Source organism: Mesoplodon bidens (genome assembly GCF_964165515.1).
Source record: "Mesoplodon bidens genome assembly, chromosome: 19".
NCBI lineage: Eukaryota > Metazoa > Chordata > Mammalia > Artiodactyla > Ziphiidae > Mesoplodon > Mesoplodon bidens.
The window spans coordinates 37,339,618-37,362,442 of record NC_138179.1 but is presented as its reverse complement, the minus strand read 5'-3'; the positions used below and the strand labels follow the sequence as shown (position 1 = coordinate 37,362,442).

General features: G+C 51.1%; 1 protein-coding gene and 1 long non-coding RNA gene across 7 annotated transcripts in view; one reads left to right on the top strand and one right to left on the bottom strand.

Moving 5' to 3' along the window:
• SLC39A11 (solute carrier family 39 member 11) overlaps positions 1-22,825 on the top strand; it is a 382,284-nt gene that overhangs the window by 68,422 nt on the left and 291,037 nt on the right. For 3 of the 6 annotated variants that reach the window (XM_081220290.1, XM_081220289.1, XM_081220294.1), the window contains exons 1-3: positions 15,389-15,478; positions 18,782-18,900; positions 22,583-22,621. In XM_081220290.1, coding sequence (XP_081076416.1) covers positions 18,793-18,900; positions 22,583-22,621 — 147 coding nt within the window. In that variant the 5' untranslated portion in view covers positions 15,389-15,478; positions 18,782-18,792. Of the gene's footprint in view, positions 1-6,881; positions 6,959-15,388; positions 15,479-18,781; positions 18,901-22,582; positions 22,622-22,825 lie in introns of those variants that run through there. The other 3 variants (XM_081220292.1, XM_081220293.1, XM_081220291.1) reach the window with 2 other exon arrangements.
• LOC308606911 lies at positions 11,138-12,693 on the bottom strand. Its single transcript, XR_014013921.1, has 3 exons — positions 12,617-12,693; positions 12,396-12,462; positions 11,138-12,304 (listed from the first exon to the last, which is right to left on the bottom strand). It is a non-coding gene; the product is annotated as an uncharacterized lncRNA (long non-coding RNA).

The following is a 22,825-nucleotide window of genomic DNA, read 5'->3' as shown; positions in this document are numbered from 1 at the left end:
GAGTGTTGCTGATGTAGCATTTCTTTCTTTCTTTCTTTTTTTAAAATTTATTTATTTATTTAGGGCTGCGTTGGGTCTTCGTTGTTGCGCACGGGGTTTCTCTAGTTGCGGCGAGCGGCGGCTACTCTTCATTGGGGTGCGCAGCCTTCTCACTGCAGTGGCTTCTCTTGTTGCGGAGCACAGGCTCTAGGCGTGCAGGCTTCAGTAGTTGTGGCGCATGGGCTTCAGTAGTTATGGCACATGGGCTCAGTAGCCGTGGCTCGCGGGCTCTAGAGCGCAGGCTCAGTAGTTGTGGCACACGGGCTTAGTTGCTCCGTGGCATGTGGGATCTTCCCAGACCAGGGCTCGAACCCGTGTCCCCTGCATTGGCAGGCGGATTCTTAACCACTGCACCACCGGGGAAGCCCTGATGTAGCATTCCTTAAAAGAATCCATAAAACAAATAAAAGCCATTGGTGCTAATCTCTTGATTTAAGCCAACTTTATAGATTTAAGCCAAAAATATAGAGGAGTGCTTCTTCAGCTTGGGCATCATCAGAATATCCTGAAAGGCTTGTGGAAACACAGGTTGCTGGACCCCATTCTCAGGGCTTGTGGTTCAGTACGTCTGGGGTGGAGCCTGAGAATGTGCATGTCTTGCAAGACCTCGGGTGATGCTGCTGTTGCCGGTCCAGGGGCCACATTTTGAGTGTGGATGTAGGACTGGCCGCCTCTGCTTCCTTCAGAAATGTCACTCCCACCTCCTCACCCGTGCTCCATGACCGTCTCTCTCCCAGGGGCCAGAAGGGTCCCCCTCTGTTCCTTCCCAACTTCCAAGGCCCTACTGAGAATCTCATGCCTGTGCTTCCAGTGTCGGAGCCTGATCAGGCCGTGATGGCTGCTTCCCACCTGCCACCTGGCTGACGGCAAGTGTAACGTTGCAAGATGAATCAGATTTCCGAGATGCCAAACTGGGGGTGGGGTGGTGGTTCATGCATCTTCAAATGAACAAAATAGAGTCGTTCCTTCTCTACGTTCCTTGAGCAAGGGTGAGGCTCAGGCTGGCCAGGAGGTAGAGGTGGGAGCTTCTCCCCTGTCCCCAAGTTTTCTGGGGCCACTCAGACAGTAGACAGCACTGCCAAAAGTAGGGGATGGAGCTGCCAGTGCCCAGGGCTTTATGCCTTGTTACTAGGGCTGAGGACTCGGCCAGATGGTTGACTATGGTGATTCTAACAGAAACTACCCAGTCTTTTTTTTTTTTTTTAACAATGCTGTTAGAAATCCTCTGATGTCATTCAGCATGGCACTCTACTAAGAAGGCAGAAAGGCCTTCCTCGTCTCTGTGGTTAAATACTAATGAAGAGTAGCTGTAAGTGGGGGGGCAGGCGGCATGAGCCAAGGGCAGTGGGGATGCTCATCTTCATTAGTGTCACTGCAGACAGTGTCACCGTGGACATGGGCTGGGCCTTAGGTCACCCAGCTGGTTTTCTCCAGGAGCCTGCAGGGATCAGCCTGGCCTAGTTTTCGAGACTTGAACGAACTCCCCGGCAGGCAGAGCGCCCTGATCTGTCCTCTCAGTTCTCGTTGCCCTAATCTTTTCTTTGTCTGAGTTGGTGGTACTCAACTGCGGGCTGTTTGGCCCCTTAGGAGACATTACTAGTTGTCACAGCTGGGACGGGCTGCTACTGGCATCCAGTGTGCAGAGGCCAGGGATGCTGCTAGACATCCTCTCATGAACGGGGCAGTGCCCCCCTTGCCCCAACAAGGAACGATCCGGCACAGAATGTGAACAGTGCTGCGGCTGAGAAATGCTGCCCTAATAAACCAAGCGACCACTGAATCTGAAATGTTGTTCTGGCCTGTTGCAGGCTCTTTCTCGAAGTCTGGAGAAGAGATTGAAGAGAGGAAACAAGATGACTCTTTTTTTTTTTTTTAGAAAATGTTGGGGTAGGAGTTTATTAATTAATTAATTTATTTTTGCTGTGTTGGGTCTTCGTTCCTGTGCGAGGGCTTTCTCTAGTTGCGGCGAGCGGGGGCCACTCTTCATCGTGGTGCGCGGGCCTCTCACTATCGCAGCCTCTCTTGTTGCGGAGCACAGGCTCCAGACGTGCAGGCTCAGTAGTTGTGGCTCACAGGCCTAGTTGCTCCGCGGCATGTGGGATCCTCCCAGACCAGGGCTCGAACCCGTGTCCTCCGCATTGGCAGGCAGATTCTCAACCACTGCGCCACCAGGGAAGCCCCTAAGATGACTCTTGAGGCAGGATCCCCCATGGCCTTCCTGCAGCGGGATGCTGTCATTGCTAATAAAAAGCTGTAATTCCCTCAGCACCACTTTTGGATGGTTTCCCCTGATATTGAAATGAGAAAAGACATAGCACATGCGCAGACGCACGGACCACTTAAGGAACGAATTTTATCCCTAAACCTCCTGCCCCTCGGGGTTGAACGGTGGGTGCCATTATTCCAGTCCCTCTGTCTGGTTACATGTGGGTTCTGATTCTTCACGTCGGGGCAGGGCCTGAGATTCTGAATCTCTACCAGGCTCACCCCTGCCCCGGGGGCTGCTAGGTGGAGCCCTTGCTGCAAGGTCATAGGTCACTCGTTGGGTAGCAAGGTACTAACCTGACCTTCCAGATTCCTAAGCCTGTGGAGGGACTGGGATTATGGCGCCCATCATTCAGTCTGGATAATGGAAAATTCTAGCAAAGCTCTGTGCACGAATAAGTCAGCTTCCCTTCACGTGAATGATGTGATGTGGAGAGACCCACCCATCCTGGTGTGCCCAGATCTGTTCCAATTAAAACCCAAAGTTTTGCCTCCAAGGAGCCCATCAGTCCTTTGAAACCTGGATGGTTGGTCACCCTCTGAGCCCCGATATAACCCCAGGAAAGGCAAGGTTGGAATTTTCAAATTTCCTTTAATAAGGAAGGCTCTGAGTCCCGTGCCGTGGGGACTCAAGCAAAGCCTTTTATTTAGATATTTTAGCTTCTCTTCTGTTCTGGGAATAGCAGCAGGTATGATGTCAGGAAACGCCACCGCCTAACGTCGGAGCACATTTTGTGTCTCCAGGAAGATTGCGTTTCTCTCCCTGTGAATTGTATTGTTCTCTGAACATCCTGCCTTTTCTTCCTCCCATCCTTGTTACCCACTGCTTCCAGATTCTTCCCCACCTCCTCCTCGGAGCAGGCCAGTCCACTGCTCTAAAACTTTCAGCATTTCCTGACTGATACAGTTGTCAAGGGTTTTGCCCTCAAGGAAATAAGTTTTGTGGTGGGCAGAAAAAAGTGTGAGATGTTACCAAACTCTTAAGTAGCTTATATTCCTAGTGGTTGACAAATATATGACTCTTTTTTCTTTTTTTCTTTTTTTTGGCTGGGCTGCGCAGCTTGCTGGATCTTAGTTCCCTGACCAGGGATTGAACCCGGGCCCTGGCATTGAAAGCGCCAAGTCCTAACCACTGGACCGCCAGGGTATTCCTGTATGATTCACTTTTTTAAAAAAGGTCCAAGGTTTTGGGCTTCCCTGGTGGCGCAGTGGTTGAGAGTCCGCCTGCCGATGCAGGGGACGCGGGTTCGTACCCCGGTCCAGGAAGATCCCACATGCCGCGGAGCGGCTGGGCCCATGAGCCATGGCCGCTGAGACTGTGCGTCCAGAGCCTGTGCTCCGCAACGGGAGAGGCCACGGCAGTGAGAGGCCCATGTACCGCAAAAAAAAAAAAAAAAAGTTCCAAGGTTTTATATAATTAAGGGTTACCATGCTACATGGAATGTAGGGTCCATGTTGATGTGACTTTGCAGATGATTTAGGTTGGAATCAGTAAGCGTGCTGTCTAAACCCTCCCTGCTATGGCTTGGCCAGTTTCTGTGTAGTTTTCCAAACATTTCACCTAATTTCTGTCTGTGGGTCTTTGGGTCTCCCATCAAGAATGCCTTCTCCTTTCCTCTCGGTCTACCCCACGACATCCTTCACTGTTCTATAGGTTCCCACCCTCACTATTCCAACCCTTAATGATCTCTGTTCTAAAACTTTTGGCATTTAATCGGTGTGGCACTGGTTTCCAGCTGAGTAGTAACCGCAGTCTTGCCCAATAAGGGTTCAAAGATGGGGAAACATCTTCAAGAGAAGAGAATGAATAAGCATTTACAGGGAAGAGACCATCTTAGGGTGAGCTCCTCCCCCAAGTCCGCTGCCAGCCTTGTCACCTCAAGTCTCACCAGCGTCCTGGAACAGCAGCTGCACTCAACTTCTTTGATTAATTTGGCATTTAGAGGTCTTGGTGAGATCACGTTCTAGAAGTCTTGCCTGGGAGTGTGTGCTGTAAAAATTAAGAGTCTTTAAAAAAATGCAGGTCACCGCTCGTTTATTTGACAAGTATTTATGAAGTGTCTTCTCTGTTCACCCAAGGGATGGCACACATTCACTATCATTCTCTTTAGGGTTGAAAACCTCACGGGTAGCCACGTTAGAACAGCAATGGACAAGGGTTGGGAGCTACTCGCATAGTTAATTGTTTGGTGTGGATTTATTTGTTGTTTTCCTGGCTTCTCAAAGTCAAGGACTATGTGTTTCATTTATTCCCCACCCCCTGCAGCCATGATTCCCAGCTTGGGGTTCCTGAGCTTGAAGGGACTGCCTAGTATGGTGTTTATCCATTATTAATATTTCCCGGGCTTCCCTGGTGGTGCAGTGGTTGAGAGTCTGCCAGCCGATGCAGGGGACATGGGTTCATGCCCAGGTCCGGGAGGATCCCACATGCCGCGGAGCGGCTGGGCCCGTGAGCCATGGCCGCTGAGCCTGCGCGTCCGGAGCCTGTGCTCCGCAACGGGAGAGGCCACAGCAGTGAGAGGCCCGTGTACCGCAAAAAAAAAAAAAAAAAAAAAAAAAGAATTTCCCAAAGCCGAACGAGGCAAAGTCAACTTCAAATCCAATCTCTTCTGCTTTTGGTTGGAGTGAAGGCCTCTCAGTTCTGTGGCCCTGGTATCTCATGTTGATTTGAAGCTCTGATTGGTAGTTACCTCAGTGTGTCTTTGATGAATTAAAAAACGAGGAAAAGGACGAATTCTTGCTTTAACATTTGTTTGACTAAACGCTTTCAAATTATTTTTTGGAGGGGAGTGCAGTTGGAGACGGAATAACAGGTGGCTTAGAGAGAGCACAGAGGTGGTTACATACTAGATCATCCATGCTTGTTGTAATGAACCCAGAGTAGATTTTGGTATTAAAATGGACTAGAGAGTGCTTCCCCGCTATGGCTGTGGAAGGTTCTGGAAGAACTCAGCATAGCCCTCTCCACCCCAGAAGCAGGCACCTCTGGAGACATTCTGAAGTCCAACTGTCATGAGGCCCCCCTGAAGGCAGCTGGGTACGTGTCAGGGGCCCCGTGTGAAGGCCCGAACTCTATGCTTTTCTGGGTTGGGATGGAGGGGAAGAGGAGCCTTAGGTGTGAGCACTGTGCCCTGAGCCCATGGTCTCCTGGGAGTATCTAGGGGGCCTTTGAGATGGTCAGAGGCAGGGCCTCCGGCGGGCGGTGGGAGCCCCCACTTCTGCGGGCACCCCGGGGCTCACGTGTTCTGTCCAAGCCAAGGCCCCGCCAACCATCTGTCTGTGAGCTGCAAGGCAGGAAACGTGACCTGCATCGTGACAGCCCTGCCTGGTGGCGACAGGCAGTCCCAGGGGCTCTGGGAGGAGCATGTGCGTGGGTGGGTGTGTGGCGGGGGGAACCGCCTCTGGTCCTCGTCACGGGCAGACGACCTCATCCCGCAGCTGGCCTGTTGGAGAGCTAATGAGGTGAAGAAAATCCATGGGAAATGACCGATTAAAACAAATCGTGGAAATTTTCAAGGGAACCTGGCTTTCCGAAGCATCCAGGTGGTTTTGGATATAAGCACAGAGTCGACATTATTGACTGGGAGTCTTGTGCGTAGAATTAGGAGAGTCTACATTGGGTTTCACTACTGACCTTAAGTCATGTTATTTAAGCTCAGTGAGCCTTGTTTTCTGGATTCATCTCCTTTTATACCTGCTTGAAATGTGTTTAAATTATAAAAAGAGGGGACTTCCTTGGTGGCGCAGTGGTTAAGAATCCACCTCCCAATGCAGGGGACACGGGTTCGAGCCCTGGCCCGGGAAGATCCCACATGCCGCAGAGCAGCTAAGCCCGTGCACCACAACTACTGAGCCTGCGCTCTAGAGCCCACGAGCCACAACCACTGAACCCACGTGCCACAACTACTGAAGCTCGTGTGCCTAGAGCCCGTGCTCTGCAACAAGAGGAACCACCGCAGTGAGAAGCCCGCTCACCCGAAGGAAGCGTAGCCCCCGCTCGCCGCAACTGGAGGAAGCCCACGCGCAGCAACAAAGACCCAACCGCAGCCAAAATAAATAAATAAATCAATCAGAAAAAAATTTATAAAAAGAACATAACGTTGTAGAAAGGGGGAAAAACTCTACACTCTCATCACCCAAGTACTTTAATTTGTATGAATTTTAGTTTTCTGTTATTTGTGTATTTTTTGCCATTGTAATAACAAATGGCATATATTTTTGTATATTGCTTCTTTCACAAAGCACCATATCATGTATTATTTCCTCTGCTGCTACTGTGTTTATCGTTTTGATTAACTGCCTAAAAGTCTACTGCCTTTATGTTCTGTAATGTATTGAACTAGCCTTCTTTAGTTGAGCATTAGAGTGATCAATATCTTTTCTCCTCCCTATATTTTAAATCATTTTATTAAGCGAGTTCCTGGGAAATCACACTGATGGATCAACCCCATTAGCGGAAACAGAGGGTCCAGGCCAGTTTGCATGGCTCCATCATTCCATTTAATTAGACAAATGATTTTTTTTTCTGAGTGCCTCTTATGTGTAAGGTTTTCTGTCTGTATTGTTCTCTGTTGCAGGTCCCGGCTGATGTTTCCAGAATACGTGGCAAGACTAAAACCTCACCAATTACAACAACTTTGGGTAAAAGGCCAGGGTGAGTCTGTGTAAAGTCTCAGTGAAATAGTATTTTTAAATAGTTGTAGAAGTCTGTCTCACCATGAAAATAACTATAGTATCCGTACCTCTTGCTTGCAGGATCATTTAAGACCGGGTTTGGGAATGTCAGTTGTTTGTTAGTGGATCCTCCTGGAAAGTACTAGAGACATTTTTATGACATTTGGTATTCTTTCTTTATCTTTGGCTACGTTGGGTCTTCGTTGCTGCGCGCGGTTTTTCTCTAGTTGCGGCGAGCAAGGGCTACTCTTCATTGCCGTGTGCGGGCTTCTCATTGCGGCGGCTTCTCTTGTGGCGGAGCACAGGTTCTAGGCGTGTGGGCTTCAGCAGTTGTGGCTCGCAGGCTCAGTAATTGTGGCGCATGGGCTTAGTTGCTCTGCAGCATGTGGGATCTTCCCGGACCAGGGCTTGAGCCTGTGTCCCCTGCATTGGCAGGCGGATTCTCAACCACTGTGCCACCAGGGAAGCCTGAGCTTTGGTATTCTGACCCGTTTCCCTGTAGTCTTGCTTACAATAATCATTTTCATGGTTGAGCCAGAAAGCTAGGACTCTGACCCGACAGCCCGGGAGGATTAGGGACTCACAAATGTGTGAGACATGGGAGAAATGGGGCTGGTGGGAGGTGTGGGTTCCAGCTCTGTGTCCAGGGTTCTATCTGTGAAGTGAGGGGCGGGGGCCAGAGACTCTTGGAGGTTCTTCCTGGCGCTAAATTTTATGGTGTGGCCTACAGTGACCTTTAGCCCTGTGTTAGTTTGCTAGGGCTGCTGTAACAAAATACCACAGACCGTGACTGAAACAACAGAAATTTCCTGTCTCACAGTTCCGGAGGCCAGAAGCCCCCAGTCAAGGTGTCGGCAGGCTTGGTCCCTCCTGAGGGCCGTGGGAAAGGGTCTGGCCAGGCTCCCTCCCAGTTGTGCGGATGGCTGCCTTCTCCCCGTGTCTCTTCATGTCGTCTTTCCTCGGTGTGTGTCTCTGTGTCCACATTTCCTTTTTATAGGGACACCAGCTCTATTGGGTTAGAGCCCATCCTATGATTTCACCTTAACTTGATGACCTCTGGGAAGACTCTGTCTACGAATAAGGTCACAGTCTGAGGAACTGGGGGTTAGGACTCTAACATGTGAATTTGGGGGGTGCACAGTTCACCCATAAGAAGTCGAAGAATGGAAACCGAATTAGGAAACCTCCCTGTTAGGTTGAGATAGTTCGCATGAGCACAGAGAGGTGATTTTGTCCCTCCCTCCCTCCATCCTTCCCTTCCTCCTTTGCCTCCTTCCTCCTTGCTGGTCCCATTCCCTGGGGATGATGGTGACAGTAGGACACAATCATCCTTTCCGGGTAGGTTCACCCAGCCCTACTTTGTCCCTATCACCAACCGTCCGCAAACTACAGCAAATCCACATGAAACGAGTTTTGTTTCTGCTCCCACTCGGAGAGAGAAATAAAGCTTCTTGGAATCCAGCCTCCCTCCCCATTCCCTGGGGCCTCTTAACATCTTTGTAGCTCCCTAAATGACTCCTGCTTTTGGAGATCTCACCCCATATTGCCCTAATAAGCATATTAAAATGCTCCCACATTCCACATTAAGTACTCCCCCCACCATAAAATAACCAGAAAGATTTTTTTATAATTTTGCTTTTGAAATGATTTGTCTCGAAGCTTATTTAATTTATGACTGGTTGTGATTTCTTGGCCATTATTGTGCCTACTTAGGAATTCTCTTGAAGGGAGAAACGCTAAGACTCAGATTGTTTTCCGAATGTAATTAAATTTTTATGAATACCAAAGTCAACACTTAACAAGGTTTTATAGACATAGCGTTAAACACTTGTTAATTTAAATTTCTACCGTTTGTTTTTTGGGAACCAAAACCCAATATGTTTTTTTTCAGTTCATAACCATTTCATAGGCCCCTGGAAAACTTGGAGACCCCAGATACTGGTCCACGGGTTTCTGGTTGCTGAGATGCTTCTGCTTATTTTCTTGCCTAATCTCTCCTTCCCAGTAGGAATTGGAATATCTCCTTCCCAGATCGCAGGCTCCCTCTGTGGGGTGTCCAGCCCCTATTTCCTGTCTCCTGGGGTGTTTACAGCTTCCCTCCGTGGGCTGGCTTTGATGACTTTGGCCTCTAGTTGTGGTCTTGTCTGTACTTTCCCTCCATCTTCAACATCCTAGTTCTCAATCTCTCTGTGGACTTTTTTGCGAATAACCAACCCTGGCCTGACTCCACCCACCCACCCCCACCCCCACCCCCACCCCCAAAGGCTCCAGGCCTGGGTTAATGCTCTGCTGTCACTGTCCTGAGATTCCTAATAATTTTATCTCTGAACTTGTGTTTTATAAGCAAAGTCTGATGGGACCATGGAGTCTGCAGTGAGCAGATGCAGAGAAAAGGAAAAGGCTTTATATTTTAATACTTTTAATGGCCTTTCCCCCCACTGCCTTTTGATTAAGGGGCCTCCCATTTTCATTTTGCACCAGGGCCCCAAAATTATGTAGTTGGTCCTGCCTAGTGGACTAAGGGTGAGGGTCCTTGTGGTTCATAGTTCCACTGCGGAAAGGTGTCAGTGAAATTAGATGCTTCCAGGCAAAAGAAGTGTATTCGTTTCCTATGGTTGCTGTAACAAATCATCACAAACTTAGTGGCTTCAGACAACATAAATCATTACTGTTGTGGATGTCGGAAGGGCTAACATCAAAGTGCAAGGCCACCTGTTCCTTCTGGAGCTTCTAAGGGGTCCTTGCCTTTTCCAGTTTCTAGAGGCTGCCCGCATTCCTTGGCTTGTGGCTGCACTACTCTGACCTCTGCCTTGTCTCACTCTGACGTGCTGCCTCCCGCTCTTCCTTTATGAGGACCTTTGTCACTACAGGGTCCCACCCGGGTAATCTGGCATAATCTTCCCATCTCAAGATCCTCAGTCACGTCAGCAAAGACCCTTTTGCCGGTCAAGTAACACACCCAGGTTTCAGGGATTAGAATGTGAACATCTTGGTGTGGGCGTGGGCAGGGGCACTGTCCTGCCTGCCGAAGAAAGCTGTTTTCCAGCTTCAAATCTCCCAACACTTCAGATCTTCAAATCTTCCACCTGGGGCACATCAGGTTTTGTCGGTTCTGAAGTTCCTGGCATTTAAAGGTGCCCCTTGAAGAAAAAAATGAGAAATTTTGGTATTAAAGTGAATATTCCTTTAGAATCAAAAAAAAAAAAATCAATCTTAGACTGAGTTCCTTTTCTTCCAAGGCCTCTTCGGCAAGTATCAGCAATGCTGATGTTGGCGTGTCCCCTGGTGTCCTCGCCACCTGGGACACTCTGCTCCTAGCAGCCCCCTTGCAGGTGAGGGCCCGAAGCTTGGCTGTGTGGGACAGTTGCCTCTCTATCCACCAAAAGAAGGAGGTTTTCTCCTGCTGAGTTTTCCTCACTGGCTGGGGAGACTGCCCAGCAGTGGAAGGCATGGGTGTTTCTTTCCTGGAGAATAAGAAAAGGGAAGAAGCAGCCGAATAATACCATATAACAGCTTTCGTCATAAGCCTTAATTTATAACACACACTCAAGGCAATGCCTGCAGCGTCTGCACTGGCAGCGTCGTGAGGGCACAGGTTATCTCTGTGTCCTTTGCTGATGTGTATCCAGTGCCTCAAATGCCTGTCACATAGTAGGTGTGCAGCAAACGTTTGCTGAGTGAGTGAGTGAACCAACAGGCTATTCGTGTGATCCGTGGGGCTCTAAAGGAACCGGCTTGAAGTAGAATTTACTTGTTCGGTGATTCCCCTTAATAAAACTGAGCAAAGTGGGCTCCATAGAATTACTTATGAGACGCCAGGAGAGTTGTTTGAAGCCAATGTGGAAAAGATGGAAAGTGGATTTATGCCAATGATGATCTCGGAGACAGGGTTGATTTCATATTTAATCAGTGGTGGTTTTTACCTAGTAATTCCATATCTTTTTTTTTTTTTTTTTTTTTTTGCGGTACGCGGGCCTCTCACTGCTGTGGCCTCTCCCGTTGTGGAGCACAGGCTCCGGACACGCAGGCTCAGCGGCCATGGCTCACGGGCCCAGCCGCTCCGCGGCATGTGGGATCCTCCCGGACCGGGGCAGGAACCCGTGTCCCCTGCATTAGCAGGCGGACTCCCAACCGCTGCGCCACCAGGGAAGCCCGGGTGTGTTAAATTTTAAAGAGTGAGTTTTGTCATCACGTCATACTAAGAAGATTTATTTTATGGGATTACACTAGGGCTTCTCAATCTTGGCACTATTGACATTTTTGGTCAGATAATTCTTTGTTGTGGAGATTGTGAGTAGTGATGGATGTTTAGCAGCATACCTGGCCTCTACCCACTAGTTTACTCCAAAGGCAAGGAGGAGCTCTCAGAGGCTTTGCAGTAGGAGACTGACGTGGTTGGACTTCTGTCTTTAAAAAATCACTTTGGGGGCTTCCCTGGTGGCGCAGTGGTTGAGAATCTGCCTGCTAATGCAGGGGACACGGGTTCGAACCCTGGTCTGGGAGGATCCCACACGCCGCGGAGCAACTAGGCCCTAAGCCACAAGTACTGAGCCTGCGCATCTGGAGCTTGTGCTCCGCAACAGGAGAGGCCGCGATAGTGAGAGGCCCGCGCACCGCGATGAAGAGCGGACCCCACTCGCCGCAACTAGAGAAAGCCCTCGCACAGAAACGAAGACCCAACACAGCAAAAGTAAATAAATAAACTCCTACCTCCAACATCTAAAAAAAAAAAAAAATCACTTTGGCTGCTGCTTGGAGGACAGACTGGTGGCGGGGCGGGGGTGGGGTCAGGTGGTGGTGCACAATGGGAATCAGGGCAGGATGATGAGTCAGAGCTGTTATTTTGGGCAAAGTGGATGAATTCTGGATATATGGGTGGGGCATGCTTAGAAAATCGCCTAAAAGAACAACAAAAAGTCCCTGACATTTCAATAGCACTTCTTTGAACTGCCTATTACTTTCACTTCTTTAATCCCTTCAGCATATCAGCGCCAGTTCAGCTGGGTTTAGCATCCGCACTTGGAAGGAACCGGAGCCCCAGGCTCAGAGGCTTATCTTGGTCCTCGTGATGCGTCAGTGGTCAGACTTCAGGAAAGAGAAAGAAATGAGAGGCCAGAGAGGCTGGGCCGGGCCACGCTCTCTGTGTGTAGCTGATCTCCCTGTGCCAGGGCCCAGCAGGGCCAACAGAGGCCCATGACCTATCCACTGGATAAATGAATGAGTGAAGAAATGAAGGAAGGAGTGAGGGTCGAGGGATAATGATCGTTCAGCCTGCCGTGATGGGTGCCCTGCTGGATGGTAGGCGCTTTGTTCCAGTTCCAGTCACCTGTAGAGAGAGCACAGGGTGATTACTCCCAGACCCAGGATGGGGAGACTGAGGCTGAGAGGGGTTGGGGAATTTGTCCAAGGAGACTCACGTCCCAAGCTGGGCTTCTTCCTGGGCTGTCAGATTCCAAAGCCTTTGCTTAATTGCTGCAGTACCTCCTAAAAGAAACAAGATTTCAGAGAGGAAAGGAGGGAGGGAGGGAGGGAGGGAGGGTGAGGGAAAGCGGGGCAGAGAGACAGAGAGAGAGAAGGAGGAGAAGGGAGGAGGAAGGGGTGGGGAGGAGGAGAGAATAAGAGAAGCAACAGGACTCACTGGGACTCACTGGGCTGGACCACTTGTGTCCATCTCTTGTCACTTCTCCATCTCCCCCAACACTTCCTGTGAAGCTGTCTCCCTCCACCCCCCACCCCCCGCCCCGCCCCGCCCCACCCCTTGCTCCAGTGGGAGGTGCTTGCTGCTGGCAGGTTGCTTAACCAGATCAAGCTACAGCAATTCCTCTGGAAAGGGCCACCATCCCACTGCCCTGCGGATACCTTGCTGACTGTCAAGTTCGTTCTATGGCCTTTGGACGTTTGGGAGGCGGCCCTCTCTGCCTGCACGGCACCCGCCACCTTTTATTCATTTTATTATATTTTAAATTTTATTTATCTATTTATTTTTATGAATTTATTTTATTTATTTTTGTGTGCATTGGGTCTTCGTTGCTGCGCGCGGGCTTTCTCTAGCTGCCGTGAGGGGGGGCTATTCTTGGTTGCGGTGCGCGGGCTTCTCATTGCGGCGGCTTCTCTTGTTGCGGAGCACGGGCTCTAGGTGCGTGGGCTTCAGTAGTTGTGGCACACGGGCTTAGGTTGCTCTGCGGCATGTGGGGTCTTCCCGGACCAGGGCTCGAACCCGTATCCCCTGCATTGGCGGGCAGATTCTTAACCACCGCGCTGCCAGGGAAGTCCCCCACCACCTTTTAATGAGCCCCTGCTAATTAGTTTGTTCTTACACACTCATCTCTCCTCTCCTCCCCCAGCTTATGGAGGGTGCAGGGCACGGTTTGCTTTGGAGGGAGAGGATGGGAATGGGCTGGGGATGGGCTGGAGGTAAGAGCCAGTGTACTTAGCTTTAAGGAAACATTTTCTTTTGGGCAACACTTGGGCACTTCTTACCGTCAGTGAGTGCAAGAAAGACACAGGCAATTTGTATGTTTGGGTTGGTGGTGTGTGTGTGTGTGTGTGTGTGTGTGTGTGTGTGTGTGTGTGTAAGGGGTTCAGTGGGAAAGATGGGAAATGGCAGGATTTGTCTCCTGGGGGTTGGCCACCCTGCTTTAGGGCACTGGCGTGGCTCAAGGGAAGAGAGACGTTTTGCTGATCAGGGTGTCCCGTCCCAGCCTGTGAGTCCTGAATGTCTGAGGCAGGAAGAACACCATCTCTGGAGTCAGCTGGGCTTGGTTTCCCATACCTCCCTGTCAACCTGGGCTCAATACAGAGCTTTCCTGAGCCTCAGTTTTCTTATCTGTAAAATGGGGTCTCTTAGTCCCTTTCATGCTGCTGTAACTAAATGCCACAGACTGGGTAGCTTATACACAACAGAAATTTATTGCTCACAGTTCTGGAAGCTGGAAGTCTGAGATGAGGGTGTCAGCGTGGTTGGGTGAGGGCCTTATCTGGCTTACAGACTTCTTGTGTATCCTCACATGGCAGATGGGGCAAGGGAGCTCTCTGGAGCCTGTTTTATAAGGATAACAAAGCCATTCATGAGGGCTCCACCCATGAAATTCATATGCCGAAGCCCTAACCCCCAATGGGACTGCATTTGGAGATAGAGCTTTTAGGAGGTAGTGAAGGTTAAATGAAGCCATAAGGGTGGGCTTCTCATTTGATAGGATTGGAAGCGTTATAAGAAGAGGGAGAGAGAGAGAGATCCCTCTCTTTTCCTTCCTGTGCGTGCACCAAGAGAAGGCCATGTGAGGACACAGTGAGAGGCAGCCATCTGCAAACCAGGAAGAGACCCTCACCAGGCTCCGAATCTGCACCTTGATCTTGGACTGATCTTGGACTTGCAGCCTCCAGAAGTGTGAGAAAACAGATGTCTATTGTTTAAGCCACCCAGTCTGTGGTATTTTCTTAGGGCAGCCCGAGCTGACTAAGACAGCTGGTCTGGCTCTCTCCCTGGTCTGGGAATCTCCTGAAGGCAGAAACCACCTACTGTCACCACGCCGTCTTCCCTTCCTGACCCAGTGCATGGACCTGGTGCAATCATCAGTGCCCACAACTATGGACCAAAGTGGTCTTCTCCCATTGGATCCTCTGGTCTGTGGCCACTGTGATTATGGGCAGTGTTTCTGGTTACCCTCTGGTAGGGTCATCAGATAAAATACAGGACACCTGTTACATTTGAATTTCGGATAAGCAACAAATATGAAGTATGTTTTTAGCATAAGTATGTCCCTAATACTGCCCAGGGTATACTTACACTAAAAAACTATTTGTTTTTTATCTAAAATTCAAATTTAACTGGGCATCCTGTCTTTATTTTTGGCTAAATCTAGCTATCTTACCCTGAGGTCTTTTTCTAGAAGGCCTGGAGAGCAAAGCAGCAGTTCTCAAAGAGGGGTCCCAGGACCAGAGCATCAGCAACAATTAGTTCAGAACAGAAAACCTCGGGCCCCACCCAGGCTTCCAGAACCAGAAGCTCTGAGGGTGCCAGCATTCTGTGATTTGACATCTCTCTGGGTGGTTCCACTGGACGCTATAGTTTGAGGGCCATTGACCTATTGAAGGATGCTGATGGTGGGAGATTCCATTCCCCACCCTCTCCAAACGCGTCCTGCCCTGTTGCTCACCCAGGGCGTTGGACTCAGCTGCCAAAGTGTAGCAACATAAATGGTATCCGGGACGATGCGAAAGGTGTCCTTTCCTTGGGTTTCTGGGGCTTCTTGGAAGATTGCAGAGGGTTCTGCAGGGCTCTGTTCCACCCGCCCCGATCTGCTCCCGAGCCCGCGGAGGCTGTGAACCAGAGAATTTATTCTCCCGGCCGGATCTGCCAGTCGCAGCAGTGGGGGCGGGGCCTCAAGGCCGGGGGACACGTGTGCCGGGAGGGAAGCAGGAAGTGACTGCGGAGTGGAGCCGGGGAGCCAGCGGCTGCGGGGCTGATGGAAGTGGAGTGGGGGCTTGAGAGGGCACCGAAGTGAGTCGGCTTTTCTCTCCTTCGGCGCCTTCGGTGGGGCTAGAGGCCCGGGGGCTGGGGCCAGCGCGAGCAGAGCGTGGGACTCGGAAGGGCAGCCCCATGCAGTTTGGAAGGGGGTGCCCCTGGGAGAGGAGGGGGTCGGAGGAGAAGCGGGGCGGCCTCGGAAGGTGGCAGAGGAGGGGGAGGGGTGCCCGGAGCCCCACCTCGGTCCCTCTCCAGGGCGAGCTGGAGGCTGTTGACCTGCCTTCCTTTGACAGTGGTTCCCCAAGATCTTTTCATTTAGTGCTTCCCGGTGGGCATGTGTGGGGGGGACCCGGGAGCCCTGGGAACGGTCGTGGCTACAAGTCCAGCTGCTCCGAGTCCCCTCCCTCTGGTTCTGGGGGTCAGCGGGACCCCTTGAATTTGGCTGGGAATCCGGTTAAGATGCAGCAGGCCCGAGAGGGTCGGACCACACTTTGAGTAGCCAGGTATTAGAGAACATTCTCCGCAGTCACGTCAGCCCAAACCCGAATCATTTTGCTCAGTCCCACTCTCGAAGTCAGGACATGTATGTAGGTTTTGTGAAGTGCTTTTTCCACCTCTGCAACTTTTTCATTGGCATCTTGAAGCTGACTCTTGGAAGCAGGGTGACAGGTTTAATTAAAAAGGAGAGAAAATAAATAAATCCTCTATCAGCCAGGAGCCGTGTGCTGCTATGTGTGGTGTGGTGCTGGCACCTTTAAAGCCGGAGCGGGCAGAGAATAATCCTGCCTTCCGCAAAGCAACCCAGGTTTATGTATTAGTATCAGCTCACGAGGAAGTCTGGGCCCCATTGCAGAAGCGGCTTTTGAGGTGCCCTGGCTGACCTTGCCTGCTCCCAAGGCGCTCCTGGTCTACCTGCTGGAGAAAACTTTCTGTTCTCTTGGGTCTCTGTGGCGGTGGCCCTGCTGATCCCTCGTAGGGCAGGAGAACTCACTTTCTAAGTTCTTGGTCTTGTAGAAGTTGTTCCAGTTTTAGACCTGTGCTTTCCACTTTGATGTGCATGAGAATCCCCCATGGAACTTGCTAAAATGCAGATTCTGATTCAGCAAGTCTGGGGTGGGGCCTGAGATTCTGCATTTCTAACTTAGATCCTAAGGGTGCCTAGCACTGCTGGTTCTGGGACCACCCTTTGAGTAGTGAGGATTTAAAACAGCAAATGGAAGAAACTTCTCCAAGGGGCACTGAGCTTGCGTTGCTGACAATAAATCTGCTGTTGTAGGGATAGGAAGGATGGTGGCCTTGGTCTTCCCTCTGTGTCCCTTTTTCTTACATCTCAGGGTGCTCGGGTGTAGATAGGGCCTTGGAAGGGTGTTTTCCCCTCCCACTGGCCCCCAAGAACACCCACGAGCTTCCTCGTTTGCCAGCCCACAAAATCCATTGTTGACTTTGGCCTGTTGGTGAATGTAAACGGTTTCCTCTTTTCTGTAGTTATTAAAAGGCACATTCAACGCTGAAAAACAAAGTTGTTTTTTTGTTATGACCTGTCTTGGACGGTAAGTACTGAGGAGATGATAGCTATGTGCCTTTCTTTGTAAATGCTGTTTGAAATTTTATCCACGAGCAGCTAGAAAGAGAAGGTTGGTGTAATGATCCGATGTCTCTGTTTAAAGACAAACGTGAACCATTGTCTGTAGGGTACCTTAACTAGATGACACATGTAAGAAGGTGGGTTTTTTTTTTCTAATATTTGCTTTTCTTTATTTGGTGCAGTCATCATTCTGAAGTCCACTTAGACTATGGGGACCCAATCGGAATCCAGAGATTCTGTTTCTCTCCGAGGTTTCCTGGCACCTTGGCTGAGCCTGGGCACAGCTGGACTCACCTGGGCTTATCTGGGTTCACCTGGACTCACAGCCCTCCTGGGTCTGAATCCTGCTGTGTTGTTGACCCACGTGGCATGAGGGCCCTTCCACCCTCTGCCCTGGTTTCCTTCCAGGGTCAGAGGCAGAATCTTCAGCCTTTGATCTGCAAGCTCAGGCTGCTGGCTCCTCTCAGACCACTAGGGCCTGGCAGGGCTGAGCCCAGTGGGGTCGTGTCCAGCCCTGTGGTTGCTGGAAGATGGCGGGGGCGGGGGGTGAGCTGAATGAGCCCTTTGAGATGAGGCCCTGACCCCCAGCGTTTATGTACCAAAACACAGGGCTTTTCAACCAACAGGTTTCTCCGCCTCGTAACTTTCCACAGGGAGCGTCTGATTCCCTGTCATTTTAGAGCTAGAATTGAAAACATGTCAAGTCTAGAGGAGATTCCCCAGCTTTGGGAGCAAGCGTGCTCAGTGGACTGGGGGAAATGCCCCTTGGGTCGCTGTTCCCTTGTTCTTGCTGAGTGTCCTCTTCAAGTTAAGCTGGCCCTTTTCAATTCAACACATAGCTTTGGGGTGCCAGAAAGCCCTATTTTACAGGGGTGTCAAGTGCGGAAAAACATCATCCCTGTTTTTAAGCAACGAATGATATAAAAGATGCAGGAGGCAAGCCCACACAAAGAAAACACCAAAGATGTGCCCTCGGACGGGAGTGGAGAGGAATCAGGGAAGCGTGGAATTGAAGTTGGTGTTAGGTGGGCAACAGAGGATTCACTGGGTCTGATGGCTGGAGGGCAGGGAGGAAGGCATGCTGGGAGGAAACCGGATAAAGAGAGACTTGGAGTAGGACCATCTGGGGCTTGTCGAAGGTTCTGGGAATAATTGGGTTGAGTTGGAATACGATGCCCACGCAGGGTGCAGTGGTTGAACAGTTATTGGGCTAGTTGCAGGTCAGTCTATGGCGTGTACACTTTGCAGGCCTTGGGAACTGCCGTGGGAACTGCCCCGGGGAGCTACTGAAAGTGTGATCAGGTTGTAGATGGAAGAGCTTCAAGAGGGAATCGGAGCTAGTCACCTGTGTTTGGAGAAGACAGAACCGCTGATGGACGATAGGCTAGGCCAGGTAGAAAAGGCAGAATGTGCCGGAAGGCTGCAGTCGCAGACCCTCCCATGCGCCCTTCCTCCAGGCTAACTAATTCACATTCTTTGCGCTTCTTCTCTTTGGAACTATTTCCCAATGTTGTCCCTTCTGTTGTGGCATCTACTCCTCTGGCATCTCCCTACGTGTCCGCGTGTCCCTCCTTTTGGAGTTAGATGATTTCCAGTACCCGGGGAGAAGCTGGATGAAGCCGCCCGACCTGCGCCGGGTCATTGAGGTCACTGCGGGATGGATGGCGGAAGGGTGCACGCCAGCAGCCCAGACGTGGGCCAGCTCGGGTGGAGGGGCCGCGGGTGCTGACCCTCTCGTGCTCCTCCTCACACAGCCGTATCCAGCATGCTCCAAGGCCACAGCCCTGTGTCCCAGGCCTTGCTGGGGACCTTCTTCACCTGGGGGATGACGGCGGCCGGGGCAGCTCTTGTGTTCGTATTCTCTAGCGGACAGGTGAGTTGCCTCGGTTCGGTTCTGGGGGTTCTGGGGGTTCTCGGGGACTCATAGCGAGCTCTGAAACCAGCCCCCTCCGCCCAGCTGGGCTGCAGACTCGCTCGTGCCGCCGGCCACAGCTCCAGGTTGGGGTGACCTTGGCTCTGCCCCCTTTCCTCCCCTTGTCCCTTCCAGCTTGCTGCGCCCCTGCTCCTGGGTCCCCTGCTTCCTCCCTCCTGACTCAGAGGGAGCAGGAAGTGAGAAGACCAGGTACTCAGCCTCCTTGAGCCCTCTGCCTGATTTCTATCCTCTGTCTAGTTTCTCTTCGGTCCGGAGCAGGTGGTGACGTGTATGAGGTTTGTACCTCTCCTGCCCTGTGGCCTTGAGTTAGAGATGGTTGAAAAGACCTTGGGGAAAAGGAGGGGGGGGCGTCTGTCCACTTCCTCTTTTACCCCATTTCCAGGCTCTTCATGGACTCCCTCACCCTCTTTGGGATGAATACCCGCACACCTGCCTCCGAGGCTCCTATAGACCCCACATCTGCCTGCCCCTCCCACCCCTGCACCCCTAGATCCCCCAGACTCCACCTCTCCCTCCGCCACACGCTACACCCTCCTACACACTCCACGCAAACTCCCACGCTCCTCTCCCTCCCCTCCCCTCCCCCTCCCAGACCCCTACGCTGGCCCTGTGCATCCCCCTCACATCCCCAGGGCCACACCCCCGTACACACCCCACCTGGTCCCTCCCCTCCCCACGCCCCCCTCCTGTACCCGGAAGTCCTTTCTTTCCTGCAACCTTGACCCACCCTGTCCACGGCCTGGAGCCGTCAGCCATGGATGCCTTGATGAAAGCGAAGCCCCTGCGAGGCTCACGCAGCCACAGACACTGTAGGGGTGGTTAGCCAGAAGTGTGCTGGGAGGCCTGTCTGGAAAGCAAAACCCAACTAGGAAGCCGGCCAGCCGGGCACTCTTGTGTCAGAGCCCGAAAAGCAGTGTTGATGTCGCCAACAAGGTGGGGCCTCCCCCATTGCCCTCCCCCGCCTGGGGAGACCCACAGCCCCGAGGAGCCCCGGGTTACTGTCGACAGGTGACCTAACCCTCCTCCCGTTTCCTGACGGCCACGCCAGGTCTTCTGGGATCCCGTCCTCGTGCCCTCCTGGTGCAGAACATCTTCACCGTCTCCTCTCATCTCATCTTCACCAGTTTCTTTTGCGTTGAGAAGGCGAGATCTGAGTCGAAATAGCTGGGGTCTGGCTGGCCCAGCTGGCCCTGGAGACCCGAGTGGAACTCCACAGCCCCGTGTGGCCCTGGCCGATGCTGTGGAGGCTCCTCAGAAGGGAGAAGCCATCGCAGAGGTGCCCCCTTCCCCTTGGGAGCTGCAGAGCCACTCGTTTGTGTTGTGTTAGTGTAATCCCCAGGCCAGTAGGAGGAACTGCTGAGTCCTTTCTCTGTGTGGAGGCACACAGGGGGTCCCCGAGACCACCCACGCGTTTGGTGATTCGCTAGACTCAGAGGACTCAGCATCGAGTTGTTCTCATGGCTCAGGTTTATTACAGCGAAAGGACACACGATAGCATCAGCAAGACAGAGACGGTCGGTCTGGAGAAGCCTGTGCCCAGATTTGGGATCCAATGCCCCCTTCCTCCCGTGAGGGGGCACAGAGCGTGCTCATTCCCCCAGCAACGAAAATGCAGTAACACGTGGACCATGTGTCAGCCCAGGGACGCCCAGTGCAGACTCGGGCCCCAAGGTTTTTACCGGGGACTGGTCACGTGGGCATCTGTGCTGAGCTGCCAACCCAAATCCCAGACTCGAAGAAGGAAAGCAGGTGTCGTGCACAAATCACCTTGTTTGTGAAGCAGGCACCGGGACCCCCCCTTACCGCTCAGGGAATGGGGCGAGCAGTCCCTGTGCCAGCTTCCCAGAAGACAGCCAAGGGCTAACCTTGAAAGTGGGACCTTCTAAAGACAGCAGGCCCAGCTGGGCTGTGTGAGCCCTCTCTGCACAGGACGGGTGCAGGAGGAGTGGGAAGGGGCTACAGCATGAGGGGATAAAGCCAGCCGTAGACGTGAGCGCACAGGGGTTGGCTCTTCCCCTCCCCGTCCCTGGGGAACCTCAGTTTTCACCCAGCTAGAATGGGGGCTGTGGTGATGGTCCCTTGGGTTAGTAGACTCTCAGCCATCTGCCCTCTGCTGCTGTTGGCAGCATCGGCTCAACTTCACTCAAGATTCATTTTCTAGATTGAAAAACTCATGTTGTAATTGTAGGAAGCTTGGAAAATATGGAAAAGCTGAAAGAAATAATAAAAAAGTTCGTGATCCCACTTCTCTGAAAGGAAAACTGCACATATTTGTTCAAATGTATTCAGCTGTATTTGAGTGTACATAAGTACAGACATATCTGCTTTCTTTACATAATGAGGAGCAAACTGTCTGTGGTGTTTTATAACTAGCGTTTCTCACTGGATGTTGTAAGTACCCCTCCCTATACCACTAAATGGTTTTTTGATTATTTTGATTACTCTGGTTACTTAAATGGCTGTAGAATATCCCGCCATAAAAATGCATTGCAGTTGAGTTAGCCAATCCCCAACCTCTGGACAATTAGTTTATGTCTCTTTTTCTTGCTTCTAGAAATAGTGTTATGATGAACATGAATCTTTGAGCACACATCTGATTAGTTCCTTGAGAACAGGTTTACTGATCTTAGGAAAAGTATAATGCTTCTCCTTTCAGGATCCAGAGGAATGCTGAAAGGATGATTCTACCTGACTTTGGAATTATATCTGTCTGCTTTGATTAAATTAGTTGATTAGACCAACTTGGCTTATGTCGTGGCATGCCTAGAGAAGAATGTCATTTGTGTGGCTCACTGGGGTCAGAACCTTCCATCCACCCCCTTGCCACACAGAGGTGGGAGAGGGTGCCTGTAGCCGGTGATGATTACCTGGCAGCACTAGCTTCCCAGCCCTCACTGGGAGGCTCAGGGATGGGGGTGCTAAGCATCTCAGCGTATCGCTAGTGTGTCCATGTGGCTATAGAATATATCCCTAACTTAGGCCACTTCCTGGAAAAAAAAAAAAAAAAAACCCTTTTTATTGAAATCTACAAAGCAGGTTGGTTAGTTTCTAGTTTTCGGCTCTCACACATAATGCTGCAGAGAGCATTTTTGTACACGCGTCTGGTGAATCCACATATGCATTTCCGTTAGGTAATTATGCGTGGCACTGCTGGGTCATAGGGTATGCTTATGAAGGTTTACTTCTAGTGGGTGCTGCCAGCTTTGCCAATTGACTGTACCAGTTTGTACCGCCTCTTTCAGTGTGGGAGGATTTTGGTTGGTCCACATGCTCCTTGCCAGTACTTGTCAATTTCCATCGTTTAGACCAGCTCCTTACTAAAGGTTTATAGCCATAATTCACAGGGAGAGCCGAGGAAGAGGCAAAACACGTGGACCAATGAAAAGCAAGGGTCACACTGAAAGAATGCTCTGATTGGCTGTGGGATGGATGGAAGGTTTTAAAAACATTTTTCCCCCTGGTTCTTGGCCCATTTTATAAAGGCTTGGATCCAGGATTCCAGATAGGTTCGCAAAGTGAGGCACGGGCTAGACTTTATTCATGTGGCTCTCTTAGGCCTCTGGTTTCCTCTTATCCCACGGAACATGCCTTAGAAACTGAAACATCTTGTTTTCATTTTCAGAGGCGGATCTTAGATGGAAGCCTTGGCTTTGCTGCAGGGGTAAGTAGCACGTGGTAGGAGGGATGTAAGTGGAGGATGTTTATTCTGTTATTTCTCTGCTAAGGGGTGTTTCCAGTTTCTCCGCATGCGGCCAAGCTGCATCTCTGTGATCTGCAGGTACTAATGGCTCCCTCTGCTCGCAGACCGTTTGCATCCAGCATACTGAATGCCCCTGCCTCTCCTTAGACAGTGAAAGAAGCTTGT